Below are 27,070 nucleotides of genomic sequence, written 5' to 3' on the forward strand. Positions count from 1 at the left end.
GAGTCTTAGGGCCAGAAGGAACAGGCAGAAGCCAGTGTGCGCAGAGTCCAGTGGCCCCCACGGGTGAGTGACTGGGTAAGGCTTGTGGGGAGATGGGGCCACAAGCCACAGGGCCCTGAAAGCCAGCCTAAGGGACTGAGTCTCTGTGTAGAGTGAAGCACGTCTGGGTTTTGAACAAACCAGTATGGCTAGTATGCAAATTCCAGACTGGAGGGAAGCTAGAGTTAGTGGAGGAGGTCCCTTAGGAGTTTCTCCTGCTGCGGTCCAGCAGGAGATGCTGGTGGCTGCAACCAAGGTGATGGGTTCGTTGGTGGCAGAAGAAGTAGATGGACTTGAAAAATACTTAAGGAGCAAAAATATGGAAGAGTATTTTGTGATTCAAATAACCATCATTCAGTAAAACTGTTATCTAAGTCTAGATTTTTGTAGAGGTGGATTTTGTTAGCCAGGGCTTATAAAATGACCACCCAAGGAAATTTTCTATTCTTAAGACCAAGTTGAAGTTTTTCATTTTCTTGTCACAAATACAATGAAGCAGAGAAATTGGTGGAGTGTTTTTAAAGCTTTTATTCTCACTTGTGGAGCAGAGGATCTGCAGATGAAATCTGACAACATGTGGATTTATAATTCTAAAAATAATCTCACAGTAAGGAGAAAGTATATACCTAGTTTGGCAATATGTACATACTTATTAAAATACAATTATATAAATGTATTCTGTACTTGAGATATTATAAAAATATAACCTAAAAGGGAAATCTTTATCAGATATACAGAAATATACAGTATGCATTTAAGAAAACTAAGAGTAAAAATGTGTGAATAACCTATATGTAAACAAAATTCTTTAGGAAAAAAGTTGTATAAGTATTGCATAACACCCTAGTGCACTTTGTTTTTATGACATCGTTTTTTCCTAAGGAGTTCAAAGCTCATAACAAATGTTAAATAGCTAATCTCTAACATAGGCACACTTTTACTATTGTCCCATTCTACAGATGGGGAAACTAAGGCATGGGAAATCACTTTCTTAAAGTCACACTGAATATTTTTAAGCTCTATCTAAATGTCAGAACATTGCCCTAAACCACAGATCCCAAATCAAATACTGTATATTAAAAAATTGACTTAAGCCAATTACCATTAGGACACACACACACAGTTTAAGAACTATTGATTTACACCCCAATGCCCCAGAGAAAAGTACGCTAGCAAAATAAAGAAATCTGGGGTAATTTTACCAGATGTTGCCACAGTAAATTGTTAAGGTTTTCATAGAAAAAAGAGCCTGACTTCATTAAAGTACTTCTTAAAATAAAGGTATTCTCTAATTTCCCACTAATGTTTCCATTTTGAAGTAGGAAAAGCTGTCATGGGGAGTGAATTTTTTTTTCCTCTTTGTCTTTATTTTTTTAATGTTACATTAAAAAAAATGAGGTCCTCATATACCCCCACCCCCTCACTCCACTCCTCTGCCCATAACAACCTCCTCCATCATCATGAGGCATTCATTGCATTTGACGAATACATCTCTGAGCACCGCTGTACCTCATGGTCAATGGTCCACACCATAGCCCACACTCTCCCACATTCTACCCAGTGGACCACGGAAGGACATACAATGTCTGGTAACTATCCCTGCAGCACCACCCAGGACAACTCCAACCCCCAAAAATGCCCCCACATCACATCTCTTCCTCCTACTCCCTACCCCCAGCAGCCACCATGGCCACTTTCTCCACACCAATGCCACATTTTTTTCGATTACTAATCACAATAGTTCATGAATAGAATATCAGTAAGTCCACTCTAATCCATACTCTATTCCTCCATCCTGTGGACCCTAGAATGGCCGTGTCCACTCCACATCTATATCAAGAGGGGGCTTAGATTCCACATGGATGCTGGATCCAATTCTCCTGCTTTCAGTTGTAGGCACTCTAGGCTCCATGGTGTGGTGGTTGACCTTCTTCACCTCCATGTTAGCTGGGTGGGGTAAGTCCAATAAACCAGACTGTAGGAGCTGCAAGTCTGTTGAGGCCCAGGACCTGGCTATTGGGGGTGAATTTTGACAACATTTAGTGTTGCTTACAGCAAGTGGTTACTTCCCCCTAGACGTGAATACAGAGCTACAACAAGTGGATTGTCAATACTATCCTGTGCCCCAGACAATTTAGCTGTAGTAGTTCTTTCATTGTAAAACATCAACTAAATCTGGAGAATTAAAGATTGAAACAGTGAATGTGGCATGGAGGGACAAACACATTTAGTAACTTTTACTTGACTAGCTGACAAGTGCTCAGCCTCCCCTTCCCTTTGTGTCATGGAAGGTGTGATAGAAAGGATCATGAGTAATTCTATGTATCTCAGGATGGTGCAGACGTGAAGTGTAAACCAGCAGTACAGGTGTAGAGTGCTTTGAATTCCACCGCTCAATCTGATTCCCTGAGTTGGATACAGTCTTAATAAATAGCATCACCTATATAGACAGTACAGTTTCTAGCAACATGTAGAAGAAAACGTAGGAACACCATGTAGCCTAAATGTTCTTCACATGCTGTTGCATGCTCTTGTTTTTGAAGTTTGCCTTCCAGTAACGTAGAAGCCTGAAGCATCATTTTTGCTAGAGGGTACAAATCACTGCTTTTGGTCTCTGGTCAAATATCTGGAAAATAAAGCAGACCGCAATTATCTATCAAAGAAGTATATTTAAATGAGAGGGATTATTAGCAAAACATTTGAGCTGATAAACTCAAAACGTGCCCCAGCCTCTTGCCAAAGGTGTGGCTCCCCGCCATGAAGAAGTACACACTGTCCTTCCTGCTGAAGACAAGGGGATCCAGAGAAAAGCTAGACTCCCCTCGTTATCCCACTCAATTCAACTTTGGTTTTGGGTGCAGAGAACTTGACAAATTCCCTGCACCCAGGCACTTGGGGAAGAACAAGAAAGCATTAATTTGGGCCATTCTGGAATCCCACCTGTACCTCCACATTCCCTAAAATAACTCACCTCTAGGAAATGCACCTTAACTTGCTCTTAGCAAATAGCAACTTGTTCTAGACAAATTCGAGGAGATGTAGTTGAAAGGTTAGAATGACTGATGTCATATTTTCACAAAAGATGATATTAAAGATTTCCTAGGCTAACTTTTTGTCACTTCAACAGTTACAATTTTATTTTAATGTGTATAAGAGGAAAATAACTTGAATTACAAATTCATCCTTTCATTAAGGAAGTTATTGCTTAGGACAGAGTTGATATACTATTAGGCCTGTGTTAATTGAAAGAAAATAATTAAGTAATAATTAAAGGAATAGTAGTTAGGGAGATGGATATGACTAAAATTGTGAAGGTGGCATGAAAATACCCATATCGTCAGAAAAGGGAGTGAATGGCATCCTGCAGAATTTAAAATATTACCCTGTATTTAGTATATATTTTATATAAACATTTCATTTATATTTATCTTTAACACATATTTAATACATACATTTATATACACACACACTAGGGAGTGGCAAACAAAGACACTGTAGCCACCAATTGAATTTTTTTTTTAAAGCACAAAAATCCTACATACTAAAATTATGGGCAATGTATTTACAGTTAAACAGCACCATGGTTTCTTCAACTAGGTTAGTTCAACACGCCCAGAGTTGTTACTCAAAGTACATATTCCCTTAAAATAAACTCTTAAGAGAGCGCAAATGAGCACGAAACAGCTTATAGACCATTGATGACCTCACTAAATTTACTTAAGAAAAACAGGTTTGAACACTTTTTTTTTTTTACATATTGACAAACTTTGAGAGATGTTGTTCAAATGTGGCACACAAGTGAACAAAGAAATTTTTGATGACAGGCGTACTATCCTGAAATAATCTCAACATGTCATTCATTGTTTCTTTGGAGGGAGGTACTGGGATTGAACCTGGGACCTCATAGATGCAAAGCACCTTCTCAACCACTGAGCCACACCCACTCCCCACCATCTGTCTTTAAATACAGTTTTATCATAACACAGCTGTGATAGGCAGAAACCAGTGCCCTGGAACCTGGGAACATGCTACCTTAGATGGCAAAAGGGACTCTGAAGATGTGATTAAGGGTATGGGCCTGAAAACGGACAGACTACCCTGGATAAAATCCTGACAAAGAGTTAAGACAGAAGACGACAGGAGAGATCTGAAGCCTGAGAGAGGCTCAACCTGCTGTGGCTGACTGTGAAGATGGAGGGAGGGGTCTTGAGCCAAGGCAGGCAGGTGGTAGCTAGCAATGGCCTTCAGCTATCAGCCAGCAAGAAAATGGGGCCTCGGTCCCACAACTGTGGGGAACTAAGTTCTGACAACAAGCAGAGGGAGGAAGCAGAGTCTCCCCTCGGGCCTCCAGAGTGGCACGTGCCCAGCCGACACCTTGATTTTGGCCTGGTGAGGGCTGTGTCAGACTTCTGATCTCCAGAAGCTAATTGGCATTGTTTAAGCCACTAAGTTAGCAGCAATTTTTATGGCAGCATAGAAACCAATACAACAGCCACAGCACTGGTTTATTAGTTAGCTGTGGATGCTTTCGTGCTACAATGGAAAGAGCTGAATGGATGAGACGGTGATGGAACACAGGGACAAAAAAGCCTAAAATATTTACCAACTGGCCCTTCCAGAAAAGATTTTTCAGCTCCTGATATGCACATACAAAAACAGTAATGCCTGGGATCACTAACCAAGCACTTGCCTGACCCAGGTTCAGGCTAAGTGGGCTAAGTATTTAGTAATTTCTGTTATAAATACGATTTTGGTCTCTATTTTACAAGCAAAAAAGAGTGGAGGCAGAGAGGGTGAGTCACTGGCCGAGGCCCCACAGCAAGTGGATTGGTGAACAGTGATTCCGAGCCGAGTCTGGCTGACTTCTGTGCTAGACTCATCTCCTTGATCATCCCCAGCACCTTGCAAAGGAGAACAAAGTCTCAGGTAAGGATGCTCACCTGAAGCATCTTATCGCTGGCAAAAAGCGATGGGGAGCTCGCGACTGGGCACCAGGATGCCCAGGTGCAGCATCTCGACGGGCTCGTTGTCTGTGGCCACTACGTCATATTTGCGGACAATCTGAACACATGTACAAAATAGCAGAATTATCCATCTCTGTTCTCCTGCCCTGTGGAATCGCACAGAACAAAACTGTGGAAATTCAGAATGAGGGTTTTTACCCAGCAAAGAGCCAAGTGGAGCTGGAGCTCTGCTAATCGGCGGCCGATGCACATTCTCTTCCCAACGCCAAATGGAAGATGCGCAAAAGGATTAATCTTTTTATTCTCTTGACGCCAACGTTCAGGTCTAAACTGACTTGAATCTTCAAAGTCATCTTCATTGGATCCTAACACCTGGGTATTTAGCATCAACACTGTCTAAAAACACACAAAGCCAAACAGCATTTAAATGACCCAAAAGAGAATGTTTTGAATAGCAAGATTTACAAAAGTGATCACCTTACAAATGTGAAAGTAACCCACAAATATGTGATGATGATGACTGAAAAAATGTATTGAGTGCTTACAAAGTGCCAGGGAATAAATGGGTAAAGAACTTTAAAATTTGTATCATATTTTCCCAGCAACCCTGTGTGGTAAATTCTATTATTACCCCCATTTTACCGATGAGGAAGCTGTAACTCACTCAAGGCTACGCAAATCGAAACTTGAACCCAGGTCTTTGCCTTTGTAGCCAGTTTTCCTAATATTATGCTATGGAGTGTGTTGACAGTGCTCTACAATCTCTATTTGTGAAATGAATGTTCTCCTAGTAAAAAGTTTTAAGAAAATCTGATTAATTTTTGGAAAGTCTATCTTTCAAAGCTTTTCAATGTACAGAATATTCAAAGTCTACTTACTCCTTTGGGTAAAGTGTATTCACCAAGAACAGTTGCCTTGTCAAGAGTCCGTGTTGTAAATGGCACACTAGGGGTAAGTCTAAAAAAAAAAATCAAGTATGTAAAGATGGGCACTCTATTGCCAGCGCCAATGGGAATGTGACCCTGATTAAATATGTAAGTGCTGCATACATTTGTACTCAAAAAGAGAACAGGATCCCAACTCTTCATAAAGAAGTTCTGTCTCTTTCTTCCTGATATTTGTACTTCTTGTTTCTTTTTAACTTACTGCATTGATTAAACTTCCACTATGAGACCAACTAGTAGTATTTAATATTGATTTTCCTCCATCTCATCCATTTCATTCACATTAATTACTTATATTTTTCATGTTTCTTTTTAAGCCTGATGTTTGTTCTAGGTTTCTCTTACTTACCCTTCTTGACCTTAAAGTTTTTCCTTCTAATTCTTGGAGTTGTGAGTTTTGTCTTCCAGAAAGGGTGTGTAAAAAATTTTCAAAAAGCATTTTATATCAGAGGCTCAAAAACCAAAATGCTTGGATGTCTTATTATGTAATAACATGCCTCCTGGCTAAGCTTCCATCTTACATCTTTAATCAGGCCCCTAATATTAATTAGTGCTTAAAGCATTCATTGGAGTGTTATGGTCACTGACTTAAAGATGAGGGCACTAAGTTCCCAAGATTTAATAGAATTTGCCCAAATGACTCAGGAAATGAATCATAAAAAAGGGTTATTGTACCAAGGCCCCCTCTCTCATATTTTTATTCCATTTTGATAAATGTTTATGCATCAACTGGGGCAACTGTCTTATGGGTGCTTGTCCCTTGCTTTGTCTTTTGGGGGGGCTGTCTTCTAACATCTTGATATTGGCTTTGGGATATGTTCTGACCTCATTGATTCTTTCAGACAGGCTTTTAAATATGGCATATTCTTCAAATCCTCTGCCCGTGGTATCCGGTTCCCAGGCAATACTCTTTCAATTTCCTCAAGAAGCTTCTGTTGTACTTGGGGATTGCGGGATAAATTGTAGAGTATCCACATTAAGCTGTTTGCTGTCTGAAAGCCAAATGGACACAAACTTGAGTTTCTGAAATTAAACTGCCTTAAACCAATGTTAGTTGAAAAAAGGGTGCAACCTAACAACTCGTTTTACAAATACATCAGTGATGCTTTACACACGGCCTTACAGGCTGTGCTTTAGCAAATCCAATGGGTAAGAAGCAGACTGACTTACAAAACCAATCAAATAAGCTTAAGTTAGTTGGTTGAGACAATCGAAATAGATTCCTTTAAATAATCAGCTGCATTAGGACATTTAAAATAAAGTTTGAAACAAAAATTGTCTCAGTACAAATGAGTGCATGCAAAACTGATGAAATCCAAAAAAGACTAGTGAATTTATCAATGTCAGTTTTCTATTAGGATATTATTTTATACAATGCAGGATGTCTCCATTGAAGGAAACTGAGTGAATGTACCTGGGAGACCTCTTTATTATTTCTTAGAACTGCATGTGAATCTACAATTAGCTCAAAATAAAAAGTTTAATTAAAAACTGTTTGATGTAAAAAATTGATGCAAAAATTGGGTGGGAAGAGAAGAACTAAGAAGGAATGTTGCTAGTAAGAAGGTTTTTAAAAAAAAATTATTATTTTTCACTGTCATAGAGAAAATGCACAGGAAACAGCATTTCTGGAATTTAAAAGAAAGTTCTTTTTGTCACATCCTAAAAAGTTACCATAAAAATAAGAATGCCATTATCTCTACTCTGGATTCCAACCACATGCAAAGAGCCTTTGTAGGAGGGTGCCAATACCAATATAAATTCTAGCATCAATTTGAGCATTTCAAGGAACCAGCCACAGTTTCTGACAAAGGCTCGTGTGCTTTTAAGTGGCCTCCTTTATTTCCTTTCCAAAGGCAAAGAGAAGAGAAAATACATTCGCAGAAACAGCCAGTGTAGCTTTTAGGCATACAATTTTTACCACTGGTAGTCACATGTATATTTGTTTTTTAGGCCTATTTTGGCTATTTTAAACCAAATATGCCCCTGGATATGATCATTGTGTCCTCCCTTGGCAGACCTCAAGATGTTTTTGCTAAGTGTCATGTGTCACTCATACAAACAAGCAAAGTGCAAGGCAATTCAGAGCCAATGATACTTATTATTTTTGGAAGAAGATGCCCCCAAGGCAGGCTTCTTCATGTCAGAGCACTGGTGGCTTCAGCTCCAAATAAACCCTGAATGCCATTATTTTAAAATTCCAATTTACAAAACAGGAAGAAGGCATAGCCACCAAATTAGATGCTCTTTCGAATTTCTCTAATTTTTCAAATGTGACTTTCAGGATATCCAGGACTAAAAAAAGAAACAGATTTAACCATATGGATGGGTCCTTGACTGCAAGTACCAAATAAGTTTCCAAAACTGTAGCTTTCACCAACGCCATGTAAGATAGCCTGGGTCTGTTAGGATAATTGCAGGAGGTGACTGGAGGGGAAGTGGCCTGGTAAACTTCACAGACACAAACTCTCCCGGCTTGACCTCGGTGGAGGCAAGGGATCTAGTCACTGGCTGTTCTGCTTCCACACTCACTTCCCTAAGTCCATCCTCACCTAGCAGCTCCGAGTCTGCTCAATTTGATCATGTGACTACTGGCTTAGAGTCCTCCCAGGGCTTCCCATGACAGGTATTGTGAAATCCAAGCACTTCACCATGGCTCAGAAGGTCCTGGTTGCCATGGCCTCGTCTGCTTCTCCAATCTCAACTCTAGCTCCATTCCTCTTTCTGCCTCAGGGCCTTTGCATGTGCTGTTTCCTCTGCCTGGAGTGCTCTTCAACCAGACCTTCCCATAGCTGGCCCCCTCTCCTTCCAGGGCCAGCTCCATATCACTTCTTTTTTTTTTTTAAAGATTTATTTATTTATTTAATTTCCCCCCCTCCCCTGGTTGTCTGTTCTTGGTGTCTATTTGCTGCATCTTGTTTCTTTGTCCGCTTCTGTTGTCGTCAGCGGCACGGGAAGTGTGGGCAGTGCCATTCCTGGGCAGGCTGCTCTTTCTTTTCACGCTGGGCGGCTTTCCTCACGGGCGCACTCCTTGCGCGTGGGGCTCCCCCACGCAGGGGACACCCTTGCGTGGCACGGCACTCCTTGCACGCATCAGCGCTGAGCATGGCCAGCTCCACACAGGTCAAGGAGGCCCGGGGTTTGAACCGCGGACCTCCCATGTGGTAGACAGACGCCCTAACCACTGGGCCAAAGTCCGTTTCCCCGATATCACTTCTTTAGAGAGGGAAGACTCTCTAGAGAACCTGCACATCTGACCTGCACTATCACCCTGACAGCTTCTTCCATGGCCTGTACCACTATCTGACATGATATTTGTTTGTTTGGTTGTTTACATGTTTCTTGTCCATCTTCCCCACTAGTATGAGAATTGCATGAGGGTGAAGACGTTTGTCTCTGGTTCATGTTAGTCTCTCAAACACCTGGAACAATGCTTGGCACATAGTAGGCACTCAGTAGTGGCTGAATTCTTTCATTTATTTGATATGGAACAGAGATGAACCAGCACACATTCTGCTTGGGAACTATAAGGTGTATGAAATGCTGGATCCATGAGAGGCATTGATATGCATTACTCCAGTAAAACTCAAAAAATCAACCAAACCAAACCAAATTACACCCATCTGAATGTTTACATCAGTATTTGGATTTGGGGTCTAGCTGTACTGAATATTTATTGTCAACCACATCACAGACAGAATTCTGGTATAAAAAATTAGCTGGTTCATTTAACTTAAAATCGAGTTTTCCCAAACTCACTATTTTTATAGTTTTAAGCAGGGGAAAAAAAATTATTGGCCTGGTAGAGAGTATTTTAGTATTCTCACTATAAATTACAGGCACAGTTAGGGTGATATGTGCAACCATCTGAAATATATGCTATTTTTTAAAATCTAGATTATCTGTCCTACTAGGCCGTGCAACTTTACTGCTTCCGAATTCCCATGGCAACGTTCCTGTTTGTCACAGCACCTATTAAAGTCTACTCTGGCCTTAGCAGTTAGAGCACCTGAATGCTCCTCATTCCACATGTTTAAGTGCCAGGGCTGAACCTGGGGCCTCCCATGCTGTCCAGTATAAGACTTTTAAATTTTTGCTAAATTAGTACTCACTCTTTATGGAATGAGGGAGTTGGTGAGCAACTATTTAAAATCCCTTATGAAAAAACTGTCGAGATCATTAATTTAGCAAACAAATCTGGCCACCCCTACCGTTTCTACGGCAGCCAGCTGGAGCTCCGTGACCGCAGCGTACAATTCTTTCTTCGAAAGCTGATTCTGGTGATAAATATCACAAAGGAAATCCTCACTAGGCTTCTCAGCATATTTCTCTAATCGGTTGTTGACAGAAGACTTGACTGTTGGAGAAAAGAAACAGGAGAGGAAGTTGGCTGAAAATTAGAATGGTTAAAAGAGTGAAAGAGAACCTAATACCAAATCCTCCTTGCAATACCTAAAGGGTCTCTTCAGGGCCACTGTCCGCTGGCTACAGTAGCTAGTATTTTAGGCTTGTTAAGTCAGCAAGGATTATCAGTGCCCACAAGAGCATGTTTCTCAAACTTTCATGTTCATAGGAGTCACCTGGGGCTTTTCTTCCTAATGGAATCTGATTCAGGAGGCGAGGGTGGGCCTGGAGCGCTAACAGGTGAAATCTGTAGCTCTAATAAGCTCCCAGGCGATGCTGATTGAGTAGCAAGCACTTATTAGAAAATGGAAGAGATTGGCATGAGACAGACATGAGATTTGGGTTCATGTGCACAATCAGAACTTGGTCTCTAGATTCAGGACTTCAGCTAATATAGCAACACATACAGGACAACATGGGATTTACCTCCCAAATCTTAGGACCAAAGGAGGGGAGAAACATCTGCTCTCAATCATGTTACCAAACACACATGGGAATGTGCATACACACACATTCACACATGCAAGTGTAGAACCCAAGCATGTTGACAATAATAGAAAATATGTCTAATGCTACAAAGTACGTGCTAGGCATGTGTCTCCCTCACTCCAATCCAGTTGGCAAGCAACGACCGGGTTAGCGATAATGATGATGGTAATGATAAAATGTGCTAATATGATAAGTATAATTGTCAAATGATAAATATGATAATGATCAAATATGCTATAGCAGCCTTCTGCCTCATTTCAAACCCTGGCTTTGCCAGCACCAGCACACAATCTTGGGTAAGTTACTTAGCTTCTATGCATCCCAGCTGCCTCACTTGGGGCTAACAAAAGGACCTAGTGAATAGGTTCGTTGTGGGGATTAAATGAGTGAATATATATACAGAAAATATATGGACCAATACCTGACACCAAATGTTTCTTCTATAATGTACCAAAATAACCCTGATTCACTAAGGTATTGTGATATGCCAGGTTTTCTGCAATCAATAGAAAACCTTAAAGGAGCTGCATTGAGGTAGGTTCTATTATTACTAACCCATTTCAGAAACAAAGGCAACAGAGGACGAGAAGGGTGGCAGTGTATTTGGCCAGGCTACCATGCCCAGAGGAACTGGAACTCGAATCAACTCCAGAGTTCTTGCCTTTACCACTCCTAATTCCAGAAGAAGCCTACAGAAAGCTACCTCTGCTGTTTCCTTAGCTTTCCTCTACACCAGGGTGACCCCCCAACGCATGCATTTGCAAAGACTAAAAGAATCAGGAGAGACTTTGTGATTAGGTCAGTAAGATCATTCCAGAAGTTCCTGCAGCAGCGAGAGGAGAGGCTGCAGGGAGCATGGGTGCTGGGGCGGGAAGGTGGGTGTTTTTACCTGATTTGAAAATGGTGTCCCAGGCCAGGGTGTGCGCCTGCCAGATCTTGGTGTTGAGTCTTCTGTGCAGCTCGACGGGGGTGACCATCATCCTCCCAAAAGCGCTCATCATCTGCGAGGAAGGCAAGGCCTTCTCAACCCACACCTCCTTTCCCCCAGAGGCAGCTTGCATTGGGGAAGAGCAGCATACCAAGCAAGGGCAGCCTGGGCTTCCCCGAAGGCCTGAAGTCAAAGGTCCCTCCCAGCCCTCCTCTCGCAGGACTAACCCTGGAAGCAGTGCTGACCCCCACTCCCCAGGGAAATAATGAAAATGATCTTTGGGTTGATTTCCCATTGGATTTGCTTGGTCAGATCATTTTGCCTTGTGTTCTAAAAGCATTAAAAAAAAAAAAAGGCAAGAAGAAAAACTATAACCATTCACCTCAATTTCTAGTAATTCCCAAAGGTCAGTCATTCCCAAGCCAATCTCAGTTTCTCCCTTATCTATGTATAACCTAAACTCTTCAGGTGGCGGATTTGGCCCGGTGGTTAGGGTGTCCGCCTACCACATGGGAGGGCCTCGGTTCAGGCCCCGGGCCTCCTTGACCCATGTGCAGCTGGCCCATGTGCAGTGCTGATGCGCACAGGGAGTGCCCTGCCATGCAGGGGTGTTCCTGCGTAGGGGAGCCCCATGTGCAAGGAGTGCGCCCCGTAAGGAGCGCTGCCCAGCGCAAAAGAAAGTGCAGCCTGCCCAGGAATGGCGCCGCACATACAAGACACAACAAGATGACACAACGAAAAGAGGCACAGATTCCCATGCCGCTGACGACAACAGAAGCGGACAAAGAAGACGCAGTAAATAGACACAGAGAACAGACAACCAGGGTGGGGGTGGGGGAAGGGGAGAGAAATAAATAAATAAATCTTAAAAAAAAAATAAAAAATTAAACTCTTCAAAAAAATGAAAATTTGAACATTTTCACTTGTTTTTGCACGGTATTTTTAATCAGCCAACTTTTGGCTGAAATACCTACTTTAACCTTACCCAAACAAAACAAATAATAGATTACTGTGCCTTACATATATATGTATATATATTCATATATGCACATATATAGGTTAAAATAGATAATAGCCTTTAAAATTAACTTTTAAGTATTGAAATAAAATATGTACGTGTGCCAGCTTTTGGGAAACACTGCAATACACATTTTTTAAGTTCTTGACTGAAAAACATTATTTGGGAAAATTGCTTACTGTTTTGATGGCCATGATGAAATTCAAAGCTTCATCTCCTGCGTTCTTCTGAAGAAGTCCAAATCTCTTCTCATATAACACCAAGCAGATACCTGTAATTTAAAAATAATCACCACTTTTACACGATCTCGTGAAAGTGTGATATTTTCCAAGAAAAAACAGAAGTCCCGGAATAGGAAAGAGTCTGAGAGAAGGGGCACAATCATTCTCCTGTCTTTCTAGAAATGAGCTCCACATCCAATGGCCCACTGCCTCAGACCCTCCTGGTCACAGATGGGTTGTCCTTCATCATTTCAGCAACATGGAAGCCACCTCCAGATGGCACCAAGGCAGGGTCAGGCCAGGGCTGCGCTAGGCCTTTAACTCAGCTGCGTTGTCGGAGTGGCTTATTGGATCTGGTTGCCTTACAGAGCGAGGGGAAGCAGTCACGAGAGGCAGGGACAAGTGTGCCCTGAGCATCCACTGCACACCCTACTGGGTAGCACTTTACATAGTGTTGTCTCTGCTTCATCGTTTCACTAATACAAACTCTTTTTTAAAAATTCTTAACTTTTTACCTACAGAAAAGTTGAATGGTTTTATAAGTAACTATACTCCTTACTCAAGCACAGAAATTGTTAACATTTGCCACAGTAACTTTCTCTGTGTGTATACATATAAGTGTATGTGTGTACATATAAATGTATTGTGTGTACATATGTGTATGTATAAATATACGTGTATTGTATATACATATAAATATATGTGTGTATACATATATGTATATGCATGGATACATATACACGTATGTGCATGTGTGCTGGACCATTCAGAAATAACTTTCAGCCCTCATGATGTGTCCCACTTAAACACTTTGGCAGGAATTTCCTAAGAATAAAGGCATTTGCCTACATAACTACAATGCCATTAACATCCCAGAGAATATTAACAATCATTCTATGTATACCTAATATGTGCCCCTCTAAAAATTTCCACAATTGGTCCAAAAATATCTTCCATAACTCTTTTTTTTTCTGACACAGGATCATTACAACCATCATTTGTCAGTTCTTGATTTACAGAATAACTACAACAAAAACAACATGCCTCTAAGAGCAAATGGCTGGCCTAAAATCTTAACCCTGGGAACTGACAGAGGCAAGATGCTCAAAAAGAGCCAGGCTACAGTTTTTCTAACTATATCTGCATTTTTCCAAACTAGTCATTCCTGTTCAGTCTTTCAAGGCTTTCCCATATTTTTGTTCTGCAAAGCATGACATGAATACCCTGTGAATGGACACTTAAAAAAACTATTAGTTATTTTTATCATAATTTTCTACTTATGACAGTGATTTTTTGAATGTATGGTATTGATTTTGAATTTATGGGAATGTTAAACATTTTCCTTCAAAGATGGAAGTGAAACAATTAATTAAAAATGTTAGTTAACTAAGTAGTCCAGATGGTATGCAGCTGTGGAAAATACTGTTAAGTGCATAAATGTCAGGAATTTGGGGAATGGCTGCTTAACAGGTGATGACTGTCAAACCGAAATGCATATTCAAATTAAGATACCTTGTTCATGAATGCTGGAGACCTTGATAATTAAGCAGCCTACTTTGTAAAACATATTCAACAGCAACAACATTTTGTTTTTCAACAGTGGGTGGCAGCGCCCAGGTAGCTGCAGACGTGACCACCTCCATTCTCCAGTGTCTCAGGCACTGAGCAAAAGGGGAGCAACCCAGGAATCCTGTTCTCCCATTTGTGTGGCACTTTTTGGGCACATTACAAGTAAACACACAAAATTTTGCCACTGCACAAATGCAGCAATTCTTTATACATGATTAAATCTCTCCTGTAATGTCTTACTTTGGCCAGAGTTTATAAGTAAGATCATGGGAAGTGGACATAGTGGCCTATGAAATACCCATTTCCCCATTTCTTCCCCAAGAGAATCCCAATTTTATTTATAGTGGTAATATATCTTTCCTGAGGCAACAAGTCAGGATTGGTTTACGGCTGTGATGACCATTATCTTCCTTGCTTTCCCAGCCTTCCTTGCAGCCGCTAGTGTAGCACTAGACCCAGTTCTGGCCAATGAGACCTAAGGGGAAAAACTCTTTTGCTTTCTTGATAAAGGGGGAGCAGTGCAGCTGGCTTAGTGCTTCCCTCTTTCCTTCTTCTAATTGCCTAGAGTGCAGAGAGGCGGTCAGGAGGGGCAGCCACCATCTTGCAGCAAGCCAACAAGCTAAGGACCAGCAAAGAGGTAGACGAGCGCTTGGGTCCCCAGTGATGTCATTAAGTGCCAGCTTTGGATAGCCTTCCTTGGGACTTCTTGTAATATGAGACAATAATTTCCAACCACTGTAGTCAAGTTTTCTTTTACTCGCATCTAAATGCATTTTGTAGTCATTAATCTGGGTATTTCCAGCAAACAATTTCCAAAATATATACTTCTTTTCCATCTATTGTCATTCCCTTCCTTTTCTCTACTTCCTTTTCTTTAACGTGCTTTGTGGATTTCTCATTTGCATGGAGTTTTCTTAAGTGCCAAGAAGACTTGGTCCATAACTTTACAGTGTTACTGATCTAAAAGGGAGGCAGTTACTCCAAAAGCCTCCATGCAGGCATGCCCTTTCCAATCCCTCCACCCAACAGCCAGAGACATCCTTCCAGCAAATCTAGCCATGTACACTCCTCTGCTAAAAACACTTCACTATAGCTCCTGAAGGCTCTCAGGTTCCAGGCCAAAGGCCGGTCCCTGGCTTCAGGGGCTTTACATGAATTGTCTTGTTCCTTCCTCCCTACTCTCTGCCCCTCATCACGCTCTTCCCTTATAGGATACACTCCAGTCATTCTGAACTTTTTTGTCCCTGACCCTAACCCTAACCCTAACTCTAACCCTAACCCTAACCGTAACCTGCTTCCTCGTCTCACTTTTCACCTGGTGAACTCATCACCACCTCTGTGAAGGCTCTCCTGACCAAGCCCGGCTTAGGTGGTTCCCTCAGATTCTTACACCACCCTGGATTCACCTCTCACCCACTCTATTGCAAGTGCCTGTTCTTCTTGTCCACATCCCCACCAGGCAGAGAGATCATCATGGCAGGACTTGGTTCTTTATTCCCATGTGATCCTGGAAGAAAAGGAGTGTGTCCCCTCTGCTCAGAAGCTGCCATGGCTCCCCATCTGACTCAGAGTAGAAGTCCAAGTCCTTGCTGGGGCCTGTGTCTTCTGACCTCTTCTCCTTGCACACACACGCTCACTTGTTCACCACTGCTACAACTTTTCCCTAGTCGGCATATTATGTGATTACAGAAGAGTTGTTAACAGACCCAGGTTTGATCTGCAAGATCAAATGAACAAGACGGCATGAACAACTTACTTTCAAATGACCACTTGTTCAGTTCGCTGTATAAGTCTTCAATGCGGCCTTTTTCATCACAGAGCTCATCTATTCTACCCATAAAATCAGCCAAGACCTTAAAGGAAGCAACCACAAAAGGTACATTTTAAAGTCATTGAAGTAAAAAAGAAGTTTATGACCTAGCCATCTAACCTCAGATTTTTTGTTTTTGTTTTCATTTTTAGGAGGTCTCGGGGATTGGACCCAGGACCTGGTACATGAGAAGCAGGTACTCAACCACTGAACTAATCTGCTCACCTAAACTCAGGTTTTGATTAATGCCTTGTTGATTCACTACCCATAATATTATTCCTTCTGATACAACACTAATTATATATTTTCCTGGGACCCCACTTTATCCCCTAACAATCTTGTCCTGGATTGTTTCCTGAGCTTTTTTTGAAGTTACCTTGAAGCTTAAGCTTCAGCTTTTGATCCTAAAATAATTCTGGCAATTAAAAAAAAAAAAAAAGCATTTCTTTTCATCAGAATGTGGAGCAAACCACTAAAGAGGATCAGTGGAGTGTCAATATTGGCACAACATCTCAAGGACTGTGTGCTGTAACTGTCCTGAGGTTTGCCACTTCCACATCTGAGCAAGAAAATAACTCTTACTAGTTGGTGTTGTGTTAAGTGTGTTAGATTCAGAGCCAGGAGACCTGCACATGCTGGATACAGCTTACACTATATAGGTCTGTGACCGTGGCCTCTAGTGCCATTTTACAAAATTGAGGCTTTCAATGACTAGTACCTCACATTAAATGAGGCATGTATGGTACCAAGTCTTAGTTCATCCTCATAACCTCTTCAGGCAGTAGATACTATTATTCTCATTTCCCATGTTACAGATGAGAAAATTGAGGCTTAGCATGGCCACATCACTCATCCATAGACACAGAGCTAATAAGTGATCAATCTGGGGCTTGACACAAGGTATGTGTGACTCCAAAGTCCCATACACAACCAATGGGCATGCTTAGTTTGCTCACATAGTGCTTTAAAAATACCTTGAATTTGTTCTCATTCAAAGATCCAGAGATTTCACATGAAAATCTGGGTTTTGAACTACTCTTTAAAAATACAAATGCAAGAATGGTTCTGAATTCCCACATGGCAGTAATTGGCTGAAGCTGGGTGACAGCTGTCCCCTTTGGGAAAGGCATGTGCTATTCTGTTTGCTAACATCCCTAAGGGGCTGCCTTGTTCATATATGTTATTTAACTGGTCCCTGGAAGATTCTGAATTTGCAATCCCTGACCTATAAGAATCCTACGTGGGTTGAAGTCCAATTCAAAGTAAAGTGGAGAAGAGTAAAAAGAGACTACTAAAATTTTGTTTTATCCCCTGTTGGATAAAGGATCATTTCCAAATACCCTAGCAGGCACAAAAACCTCATTAAGATTCAACCCCTGTTCAAAATCATTTCAGAGAAAGCTTCACATCAGCCTCACTGAATGTACTATTCTCTGACATCTCAAGCCTTCATATTTTTGGCATGCTTTTCTCTCTGCCTGGAAATACCTCTTCTTCCTTCTCTGGCTTGCAGACTTCTACTCATCCTGCAAAATCCAGCCCAAATGTCATCAGTTAAGAACTTCATAAGCATTATCTCACTTAATCCTCACATCAGACCCGTGGGCTGGAAGTTGCTACTGCCATTCTGTAAATTGCGAAACTGAGACTTAGGGAAGTTAAAGTAGTATAACCAGGTCGTATAGCTAGCTGGTGGAAGACTGTGGAATTCCAAAGTCTATGCTTATACCTGCTCTGTCATTGACATATTACTTCCAAAGAGGGTGAGGGAGTGAGGGATAGTGTTTGGGGAGAGGGGGATGCAGAGAGGAGTGGAGAGAAGGGAAGTGCCCTGAATCATCCAAATTGCCTGCTTTGCCCTCTGCACTCTGGTTGCCACTGGAAGCTCCATAAGCATTCCTTTCTCCCCAAGAGACCCAGGAGAGCTGGTCCCAGCCTACAAACCTCATTGATTTTGTTGTCCAGCTTCATAATTTCCACTGGTTTCATTAGTTTCTTTTGAAAGGCACTCCGGACCCTCTGCCAGTCTTCTCCTTCCCTGGGCAAAGGAAGCAAGATTATATTCAGAGCAAACTGCAAAGAAAAGAAGGGAGATGCAGAGATACCTCTATCTCTGCAACTTCATGAACTATAGAATCAAACGGAAACTGAGCACCATGCCAGGAATATCCAGACAATACTGGTAAAACCCTGACTTGGGCTGGTTTGACAAGGTGGATGGAAAAGCACCTTTCTTCCCAGCCAGAAATTGCACCAGGAAGGTGAAGTCCAGATAATTTGCATTCAGGGCTTTTAAGGCCTGGCTGGGGCACGGCTGGGAGAGCTGGGAGGCTGGACACCTTGATTTCTGCAGGAAAAGTGAGTATGTGAGCACCGCCCACCCCCAGCCCCACCATTTCCAGTAACCCAGTTCTGTTTGAGGACATGCCTTGCCTTCCTTTAACGCAATGGCCTAAGCCTCCCAAGTAAGTGTTCAGAAAACACTTCAAATTTATAAATTTTCCATTGCCTCCAAAAAATAACATAAGGTCAGACACTCACCCTTGAAGCTGTAAAAAGCCTGTTCCCATCAAGCACCGGTATGTACGCCCCTTTACCCGTCCCTTCCCTCCCCCATAGCTGACCACACAGCCTGTGATGCATCATGAAACGGTTTGTTTTAAAATCTCGGTAATTAGATCGTGAAAATACGACTATTAGGCATTACAATTTGAGCGTAATAAATGTGAACTTGTTAAATGCTAACAAAACCAAAGGAATCAGAGCCCATTGCAGCATTTCTCTGAGTTGCAACCTTTCCCACTCTCCTCCTCCCATTTATCCAGGTAGACCTAGATCCCAACCGCCCCGGAGAAAGGAAGTTGAGATTTGAACTTCCATGAGCCCATGTCTGCGGGGTTCGGGGAATTTCACGGGAGCATTTTGTTTGTATAAGATGCCTGCCTGGCACGTTGACTTCAGAACCTCGTCGCGCCCGAGAGTCTGGACACCAGTGTGTATAACCCAGTCTGTATAACCCAGTTCTGGCATTTCTTTGGCGGAAGGGCGTGGCCCTGCCTTCGTTGCCAGAGAACACGCAGGTGCTGGGGGCACCCTACAGCCCTCCCCTCCAACCCCCCTAGTCTACGCAAAGACTCGGGACTGCCGCGGGTAGGCACTTTGCCATTCACCCCTCAGAAAAAGGGTCCGATCCTCGGGAACCCCAAAGTCCCGCCCCTCCCCAATATCCGGGCCCAGCGGCTCCCGCCCCCCGCCGCTGAACTCACAGGATGAGCAGCCCGTAGCCCTCCTGGCGGTAGTCGCGATAGGCCTTCCAGGGCTTGATCTCCAGCCGCTGCGGGTAGGCGCTCTCGGTGCGGTACAGCGCCTCCAGCAGGCACGGCGAGCCCAGGTGCACCGAGTCGAAGGAGCCCAACTTCAGGCGGAAAATCTTGCCGTACTTCTGGTGGTACCGCGCCTGCCGCAGGCGCGCGCGGGGTCAGGGCGCGTCCCCGCGCTCCCCGGCGCGCTCCTCCCGCCTCCCGCCTCCTTCCCGCCCCGGGGGCCGGGACCGCGGCCGCTCCACCAGCCCCGCGCTCTGTGCGCCAGGGCGGCGCGCCTCGGCGAGGGCTTGGCGTGCTGCTGGGAGATCAGGGTGGGGAGCGGGGAAGAGGAAGGTGGGGGCGCGGCGAGGCATTTACCAGCGTGTCGTGCTGTTTCTTGAGCCCCCCTTTCCAGAGAATCTCCAGCAGGCTGCCCAGGAGTGGCCAGTTGGCGGGGCCGGGCAGGGAGGTTGCTTTCTGCGTCTCGCCACGTGCCGTCAGCGGGCAGAGGGGCACCTCCCGCTGCAGGGAGGGCGCGCCCGCCGTAGATGTGACAGGTCTGGGGGGCTGCCTGCGGCTGCGCAGGTGTTGCAGGAAGGCGGCAAGGGAGCGACCCTGGCTGATGGGGGAGCTCATGGCAGCGGGCGAGACCACGCACGTGGGAAGGCGCGGGCACTGAGAAGCGTGAGGATGCTAAAGAGATGCGGGCGGAATTTGGGGGCTGGACGATTCTGGGAAAGAGAGTCAAAGAGGGTTCGCAGGTATGATGGAGAGGGTGGAGGAGTAAGGAGCAGAAGGGATTCGGCGACGTTGCTAGATACCGCACAGGGGGACAGCCGCGGGGTGCAGGGGCCGGGGGACCGCTGGGTGCAGAGGCTGGGACGGAGCGATTGGGGGGTGGGTGCCTCTTGGAAGAGGAAAGGCAGAGTCGTGGTTCTGTCCGTTGGTCTGCAAGTCGGACTTGTAGGGTCTGGAGCCACGAGGTGGAGACGTCCGGGAGGACGAGAGAGATGCTGCTGGCGCTCCGTCCCTCCCTGTTCCTCTCCATGCTCCCCTGGCCCAAGACTAAGTATTTATGGAGACGAGGCATGACCCGGGTGGCCAATGAGTGCGCGGAGTGGGGCGGAGTGGGCCCGGGCTGGCCAGGCCTGGAGGGACGCGGGACCCGGGGGGGTGGAAGGGCGGAAAGGATGGAGTCAGCGAGGTGAGCGAGGGCGCCCGGGCCTCGGGTGACCGGTGCGCCGCTAGGCGGGCGGGAGCGCGCCGGACTCCACCCGGGAGAGTTCACCGGGTGTGCGGGGAGCGCGGCGGACTCCACCCGGGAGAGAACCCCGGGAGAGTTCACCGGGTGTGCGGGGAGCGCGGCGGACTCCACCCGGGAGAGAACCCCGGGAGAGTTCACCGGGTGTGCGGGGAGCGGGCCTCCCCGCCCTCCCCTCACCCTGGCCCCCGCGGGCAGGAGCGGGCGAGGCTGCGGCGCTGCAGCCAGGCACAGGCAGGCGCAGGCACCGGGCAGGGCCGCGAGGTCTCCGAGAGCGGGCATCGGCCGCGTGCGGGCGCCCGCCAGGGGCCACGGGGGCCCGCGCGCCTCCGGGGCAGCCGGCTTTTTTGCCCCTGGGCTGAAGTTTCTTTGGAAGAGGTTTGGCTCTCCGAGCCTCGCACGGTGGGGAGGATTTGAGGCATGCGGAAATGCATCAGAAAGGGCATTTCACGTTCGTGTCTTAACTTGGGCAAGAGGGGCCAAGTGTGTTTGTAGACTTTCCTCCCCGACTGCTCCGTTTTCAGTCGTTATGAAGATTGCGTGAATGGATGCAAGTAAAGACCCACGACAGAGCTTCGCCAGGAGTCAGCGTTCAATAAAGGGTGGTGGTTATTTTTAGGTCGTTATGAAACGCGGTATGAGAGCGTGGCCCGCAACGACAGCGCCGAAAGTGGGACTGGGCTCCCCTCCCTCCACCCCGCCCCGACCCCACCTCCCTCTTCTCGGATACCCACGGCCTCGTGCAAAGGAAAGGCAGGGGCAGCGCGGCTGCAAGGCGCAGCCCCCCAACCCCCGCACCCCATCCTACAGAGCCCATCCTAAGCGCGCGCGTACACACACACACACACACCCACACACACCCCTACTGACACACTTGGAGTCCTAGCAGCTAGCAACAAAACTCGCTTTACCAATTCAGGAAGGGAGGTTGGAAATTTTTGTTGATTGTTTTGAAGAGCTTCGTATTCTTTCATTCTGGTGCAACAGGAAACTATCACCAGGTAAGGCAGATCCCAAGGACCGTGTTTTCTCTCCCTGATTTTCAGTCACAAGACTGGGTCACTTTGAACCTAGGGTGGTGCAAGCCTTCCCTGCTAAGTCTCTGGTAAACTTTTAGCTTGTTTCTAGAAAAGCTTTTGCAATTCAATTTGAGCTTGAGCACTGTCATTTCAATCTGTCTTGAAAGGTTAATGAATGTTAATAACAACAATAGCAACCTATTTATATCTAATATAGTTCATTATTATGATCTCTATGTGTACCTGATATAGTACATATTAACTATAGATTATATACTATACATTATATTTATATACTGTATGGTATCTAGTATACAAATAGAGGCTAAGGCTGATGATGTCAGGCACTGAGCTAGGCATTTTACATAAAATTTTCCATGTAGTTTTCATTTCAGCCCAATGCTTTAAGAAACGGAAACCTGAAGTGTGAAAAAATTTGCCCAGTTTCACAGATCTTACTCATATTAGGCTCCGGAGAGATTCAGACCCAAGATTTTCTGATTCTAACCTGGGCCTTTAAGATCTGCACACATATCCATCTTGTTATATCACCTTTTCTTAAACTAGGAATATCTCAGAATATAAAAAATATTCCTTAAATTGGAATATCTCCAAAAGGGAGCCAGAGCAGAATGAGTGCTCTAGAAGTAGAAGGTGGACAGTGTGGTACAAATGTGGGCTTATGAGCTAGTGTGGTGAGAAAGAATCAGTCCCAAACAGAAGGTGCAGCGTTTCCAGCTGTGTGCCTTGCTTCCAGTAGGGTGGTTGGTCCACAGTAACTGCTCAATAAATAACTCTGTCATTTCTGTTCCTGAGTTATTCCCCCCCCCCCACTCTTGCTCTTGCTTTTCTTTCTTTCTCTGCAGGTGTGCTCAAAGAGAAGGGGAAATCATTTCAGATTTGCTAAGTTTTCATATAAGTTTAGTACTAAGTCGCTTTGCAATGCTATGGCATTTCAGCACAGTAGAGACTTGGAAATGCAGGCAATCATTAGTCTCGTGATAGCCATCAAGAACATAACTATTTCAAGGAAATCTGTATCTCATTGCTAATGGAGAAAGTCTCCAATAATTTTTATGTTGGATTTCAGAGGAACGCAAGTCTTAAAAATTCTTTATATCAACAAAGGCTCTGCTTCAACAAGGTACAGCTAAATTTAAAATGACTACTTTGAGCCCAGTCCCAAAGACCCACTGTTCCTCACTTGGCCTCAACCCTCACTCATTGCTTAGTCGCTGTGAGTCACCCTGACAGTGATCCTGCTGGGAATTCCTAATGAGAGACTTAGACGCACCATGTAAATACTGACCATCATTACCAAGACAGGCCAGGCCTTCCATTCTGTTCTGGGAAACCTTACTGAGTCCTGGATTGGATAATTATACTCCATCTCCAGCCCTCACACAAGTTTAACCTCAGATGGCAAAGTGTGTGTGTGTGTATGTTGTGTATTTGCACATGTCTGCGTGTGTGCGATGAGGGTGGGGTAGAGGAGTCAGTAGGAGAGCAATGGCTGGTTTCTCTGTTCTGGAAAATACTAAATTATTTCCAATATATGGAATGGTAATCTTGCTTTGTGTTTAAAATCTTTGTGTAAACTTAGTTCCTAGTCTGAGATTTGCTTTTGGATTGTGGAAATTTGGAAGACTTATTTTCTGCATCTGTCAAATGGTCACAATGAAGCCTCAGGAAAGTAGGAATAAGAGTAATAGCCGATCTCACGGGGTTGCTGAGAATAATGCCTATAAAATTCTTAGCACAGTGAAGTGCTCAGTAAATAACAGCTCATAGCCTTTCTGCATTGCATGTCTTGTTTTTTTTAGGCTATATAAGGGAGGCAACTTAGATGGCTCAATTATTGTAGTTTGTGTTTAACTAAATAAATGTAATTTCTACTCTGGACTTATAATTGTATGAAGCCAAAGGTAAATTAGGAGGAAAAAAAAAATGCTTGTGAATTCAAATCCCAGCTCAGCCACTTAGCAGCCGGGTAATCCCGGACAATTTACTTCTCTTCTAAGCCTCATCTCGAAAGTGTTGATAATGGCAGTACTTATCTCATAGTACTTTCAGAGGATGACAAGGCACTGAGAGTCTCTGACATATATAGTAAGGGCTCTAAAACATTCACTGTTGATGTTATTCAGAGCTACAAAGATTTGACTCTCGAAAAACTAAGGTCATAATCCCTAATTATTGCATTTGTTTTGGGGTTGTCTGCCCAATTAGACAAGCACCTCGTTGAAATTATGAACAATGTCTCCTTGTTTTTTTCTCTCCCTTAGCAGATGTCACAGTACTGTTTACATTGGCTGGCACCCAAAAAGGAAATAATAGGCAATTTATTATTGTTTACTTCCTTATTTCCCTGGAGAAAAGAGATCAGTATAATCCATTCTTTGTTTTCTGAGGAAGTTGTTTGTAAATCCTGGAGGGCTTTATATGTGTGTCATATAGGAAGCAGTTAGGTTGAAACTGTGGCTCTGCCTCTCACTAGCTGTGTGGTTTTAGGGAAGTTACTTAACCTCTCTGAGCCTAGTTTTCTCATTGATAAAATAGGAGCGCTATACCCATATCTCAGGAAGGATAAGAGGAATACTTGAAATATTAGAGGAAACACAATTAACCATTGTCTTCACAAAAATCAGTTCAGTGCCTCTACTTGTTTGATGTTTTGTGAGTAGAATTCGTTCATGTAGGTAATTAAGGTTATATAACAGGTATGGAAAATGCATCCTAAGTCCTCCAAAACACAGTTACAGAGGGGAACAGATTCATCATTAAGAGAGTTGCTCCATTTCAAAGGAAATGAAAACTACAGTATCTCACTCAAGTTTTGATGCCACTTTTCTATTTTACAATTACTGCTAATTTCAATTCACCGAGGGCCTACCATGTGTGTGCCAGGTATTTTACCATCTGTATTCCCACAGCAATGCTATAGGATAAATACTACCTTCTCCCATTTCACAATGAAAAAACCTTGACCTCTTTCAGAGTTTAAGAGCATGAATTTTGGAATAGGCCAGACCACCTGAGTTTGGTTCAACCCTACTACGTATTCCCACTGTGACCAAATTAGTTCACCTGGTCCTCATCTATAAACTGGGAATAATAATATGGCTCATATATTATTATAATAGTATAGTCATCATAACATTGTATAGCTACAGTTTTGTAACTTAAATCCAGCTTGCTTCAGGATGTCAGCTCCAGGAATGCAGAAGCACTGTCTCTCGGTGCTGTATTGCTGGAACTTTTGACTGTGCCTGGATCAGGCTGGGTTCTCAATCAATATTTGTTAAATAATATATTGGTATAGCTGTGCATTCTATGATTTTGGTGAAACGTAGCTCCTGGTAGAAATGTGTATGAGTGTAAACCTATATATAAAAGAACAACTTTGTTTTGTTTTATCTTTTTTGAAATGTCCAGGAAAATAGAGATCTGCATGAAGGACGTTGTGTCCTCTTTAAAATAACATAGTAACAGAGTAACTACATGAAAATGGTGGCTCAATTAGATGTGTTCTTCACATAAAATATTTTGAACAATCATTGACACATGGCAAACAGTGTTAGCTGTTATTATTGATATTATTATTGTTATTAATAACAATGATGTCCAGAATCGAGTATCCTCTTAAGCTAACTAATGACAATTCCATTAGTACTGTATTCTCTTGGTAAAGAGCATACAATAAAAAATCCCTTAAAATCAGCACCCTTGCGGTCAGTCTTACTTTGAAATGTCTGACAACCTATTTCGCCGATGTAACTGAGTTAGACTCATTTATGATTTCCCTCCACATGATCCTTCTACCTCTCTTATTTGAGCCTATATTTAGCACTATATTCATTACATATATGTCTCAGAGACTCAGATCTCCAGTCTGCATATATCCTGGTTGAGCCCTGAATCTCAGAAGAGTTGCTGCCAACACTTACTCTCCAGATCATTGGACTCACCAGGACAACAAACAAGATGATGATGGACAACCCCTATCCCAAAAATCAGTGTGTCTACAACTGCAAGCAAGACAGTTCCTTCCATCTGCCTCACGGGATCTAAGCCCTCTCTCAATCTGAAGCAGAGTGGGCCTCACCATCCCCAAATCCTCGAGACTGAGGAATGAACAAGCATAAGGGGGGATTACAGCCATGGACCAAAGTAGATTTATTATTATTGTAGTAACAGAAGAACGTGTAACATTGATATAAAGATAGTGGTCACCAGAGGTTCGGAGGGAGGGGGAAGGAATAATAGGGGGAACATAGGGCATTTTTAGGACATTGGAATAAAGTGTAAACCACAATGTAAACTACAGATCTTGATTAATAGCAATGCTTCAATATTTATTCATCAATTGTAACAAATGTACCACACAACTGTAAGATGTTATTAATTGTAGAAGATGTGGGAGGGGGAAGGGTGGGTTATACTTTCACTGTAACTTTTCTGTAATCTAAAACCTCTTTAAGAATAAAATTTATTTTATTAAAAAATTATTAAGAAGAGGCTACCTTCAAAATATAAAATTTACAAGCATAATATTTTGGTTACTACTTAAGCTTTGGTTATTTCCAGATTTCAAGTGGTGCATTCTGCACTGACAAGGTAACAGGATTTAATTAGATAATGGAGTAGTAGAGAATCTAGAGAGAGAGATGATTATTTGGAGTAATATATTTGGAGCACACCTATTATATAGAATCAGTACTTTGGAATTAAATTTATATTTTCAAATATTTTAAATACTAATTAAAAACTTGATAAAAACTATTATAATCTAAACATTTTTCTCTGTTATGGTTCATAATTAATTTTTAAAATTACATCATCAAATAAATACCTGTTCTAGGTCTTTTGTGTGATAACAAAGCTAATTCTATCAGTGTAAAAATCTAGGAAATTGCACTACAGGATTAATATTGCTAATCATTTTGAACCTGAGGAATATTTTTTTTGCTCCCATATGTCAAGAGTCAGCCTCGACATATCTTATTATGCTGCTGATATGCATGAAGCAATATTGAGCCTTGATTGTATTTTGCCAGAGCTTTAATATCAACCAACAAGTACATACTTTGATAGGGGATCAG

General features: G+C 43.2%; 1 protein-coding gene across 2 annotated transcripts; it reads right to left on the bottom strand.

Moving 5' to 3' along the window:
• Positions 1-547: 547 nt before the first annotated feature.
• CYP24A1 (cytochrome P450 family 24 subfamily A member 1) lies at positions 548-20,748 on the bottom strand. 2 transcript variants are annotated; one of them, XR_009183274.2, is made up of 13 exons: positions 20,067-20,748; positions 19,653-19,843; positions 18,331-18,424; positions 16,333-16,429; positions 12,966-13,057; positions 11,730-11,841; positions 10,159-10,304; positions 6,773-6,939; positions 5,882-5,960; positions 5,202-5,399; positions 4,980-5,100; positions 3,011-3,057; positions 548-2,665 (listed from the first exon to the last, which is right to left on the bottom strand). XR_009183274.2 is itself a non-coding variant. In XM_004447716.5 (12 exons), exons 1-11 carry the CDS (start codon positions 20,322-20,324, stop codon positions 4,990-4,992), a joined length of 1,545 nt encoding a protein of 514 aa, XP_004447773.2. In that variant the 5' UTR covers positions 20,325-20,747; the 3' UTR covers positions 548-2,665; positions 4,980-4,989. The 2 variants fall into 2 exon arrangements, 1 of the variants encoding a protein (XP_004447773.2); XM_004447716.5 differs by lacking the exon at positions 3,011-3,057 and having other exon boundaries at positions 20,067-20,747.
• Positions 20,749-27,070: the final 6,322 nt, after the last annotated feature.

Source organism: Dasypus novemcinctus, chromosome 24 (assembly GCF_030445035.2).
Source record: "Dasypus novemcinctus isolate mDasNov1 chromosome 24, mDasNov1.1.hap2, whole genome shotgun sequence".
Lineage (NCBI taxonomy): Eukaryota > Metazoa > Chordata > Mammalia > Cingulata > Dasypodidae > Dasypus > Dasypus novemcinctus.

Excerpts from the sequence above, each read along its gene's own strand:
- CYP24A1 (XM_004447716.5), bottom strand. The coding sequence starts at position 20,324 with ATGAGCTCCCCCATCAGCCAGGGTCGCTCCCTTGCCGCCTTCCTGCAA. Across the intron at positions 18,425-19,652 it reads GGCTACGGGCTGCTCATCCT|GGAAGGAGAAGACTGGCAGA; the intron begins GTGAGTTCAGCG and ends TCCTTTGCCCAG. Across the intron at positions 5,101-5,201 it reads TCCACTTGGCTCTTTGCTGG|ATTGTCCGCAAATATGACGT; the intron begins GTAAAAACCCTC and ends ACATGTGTTCAG.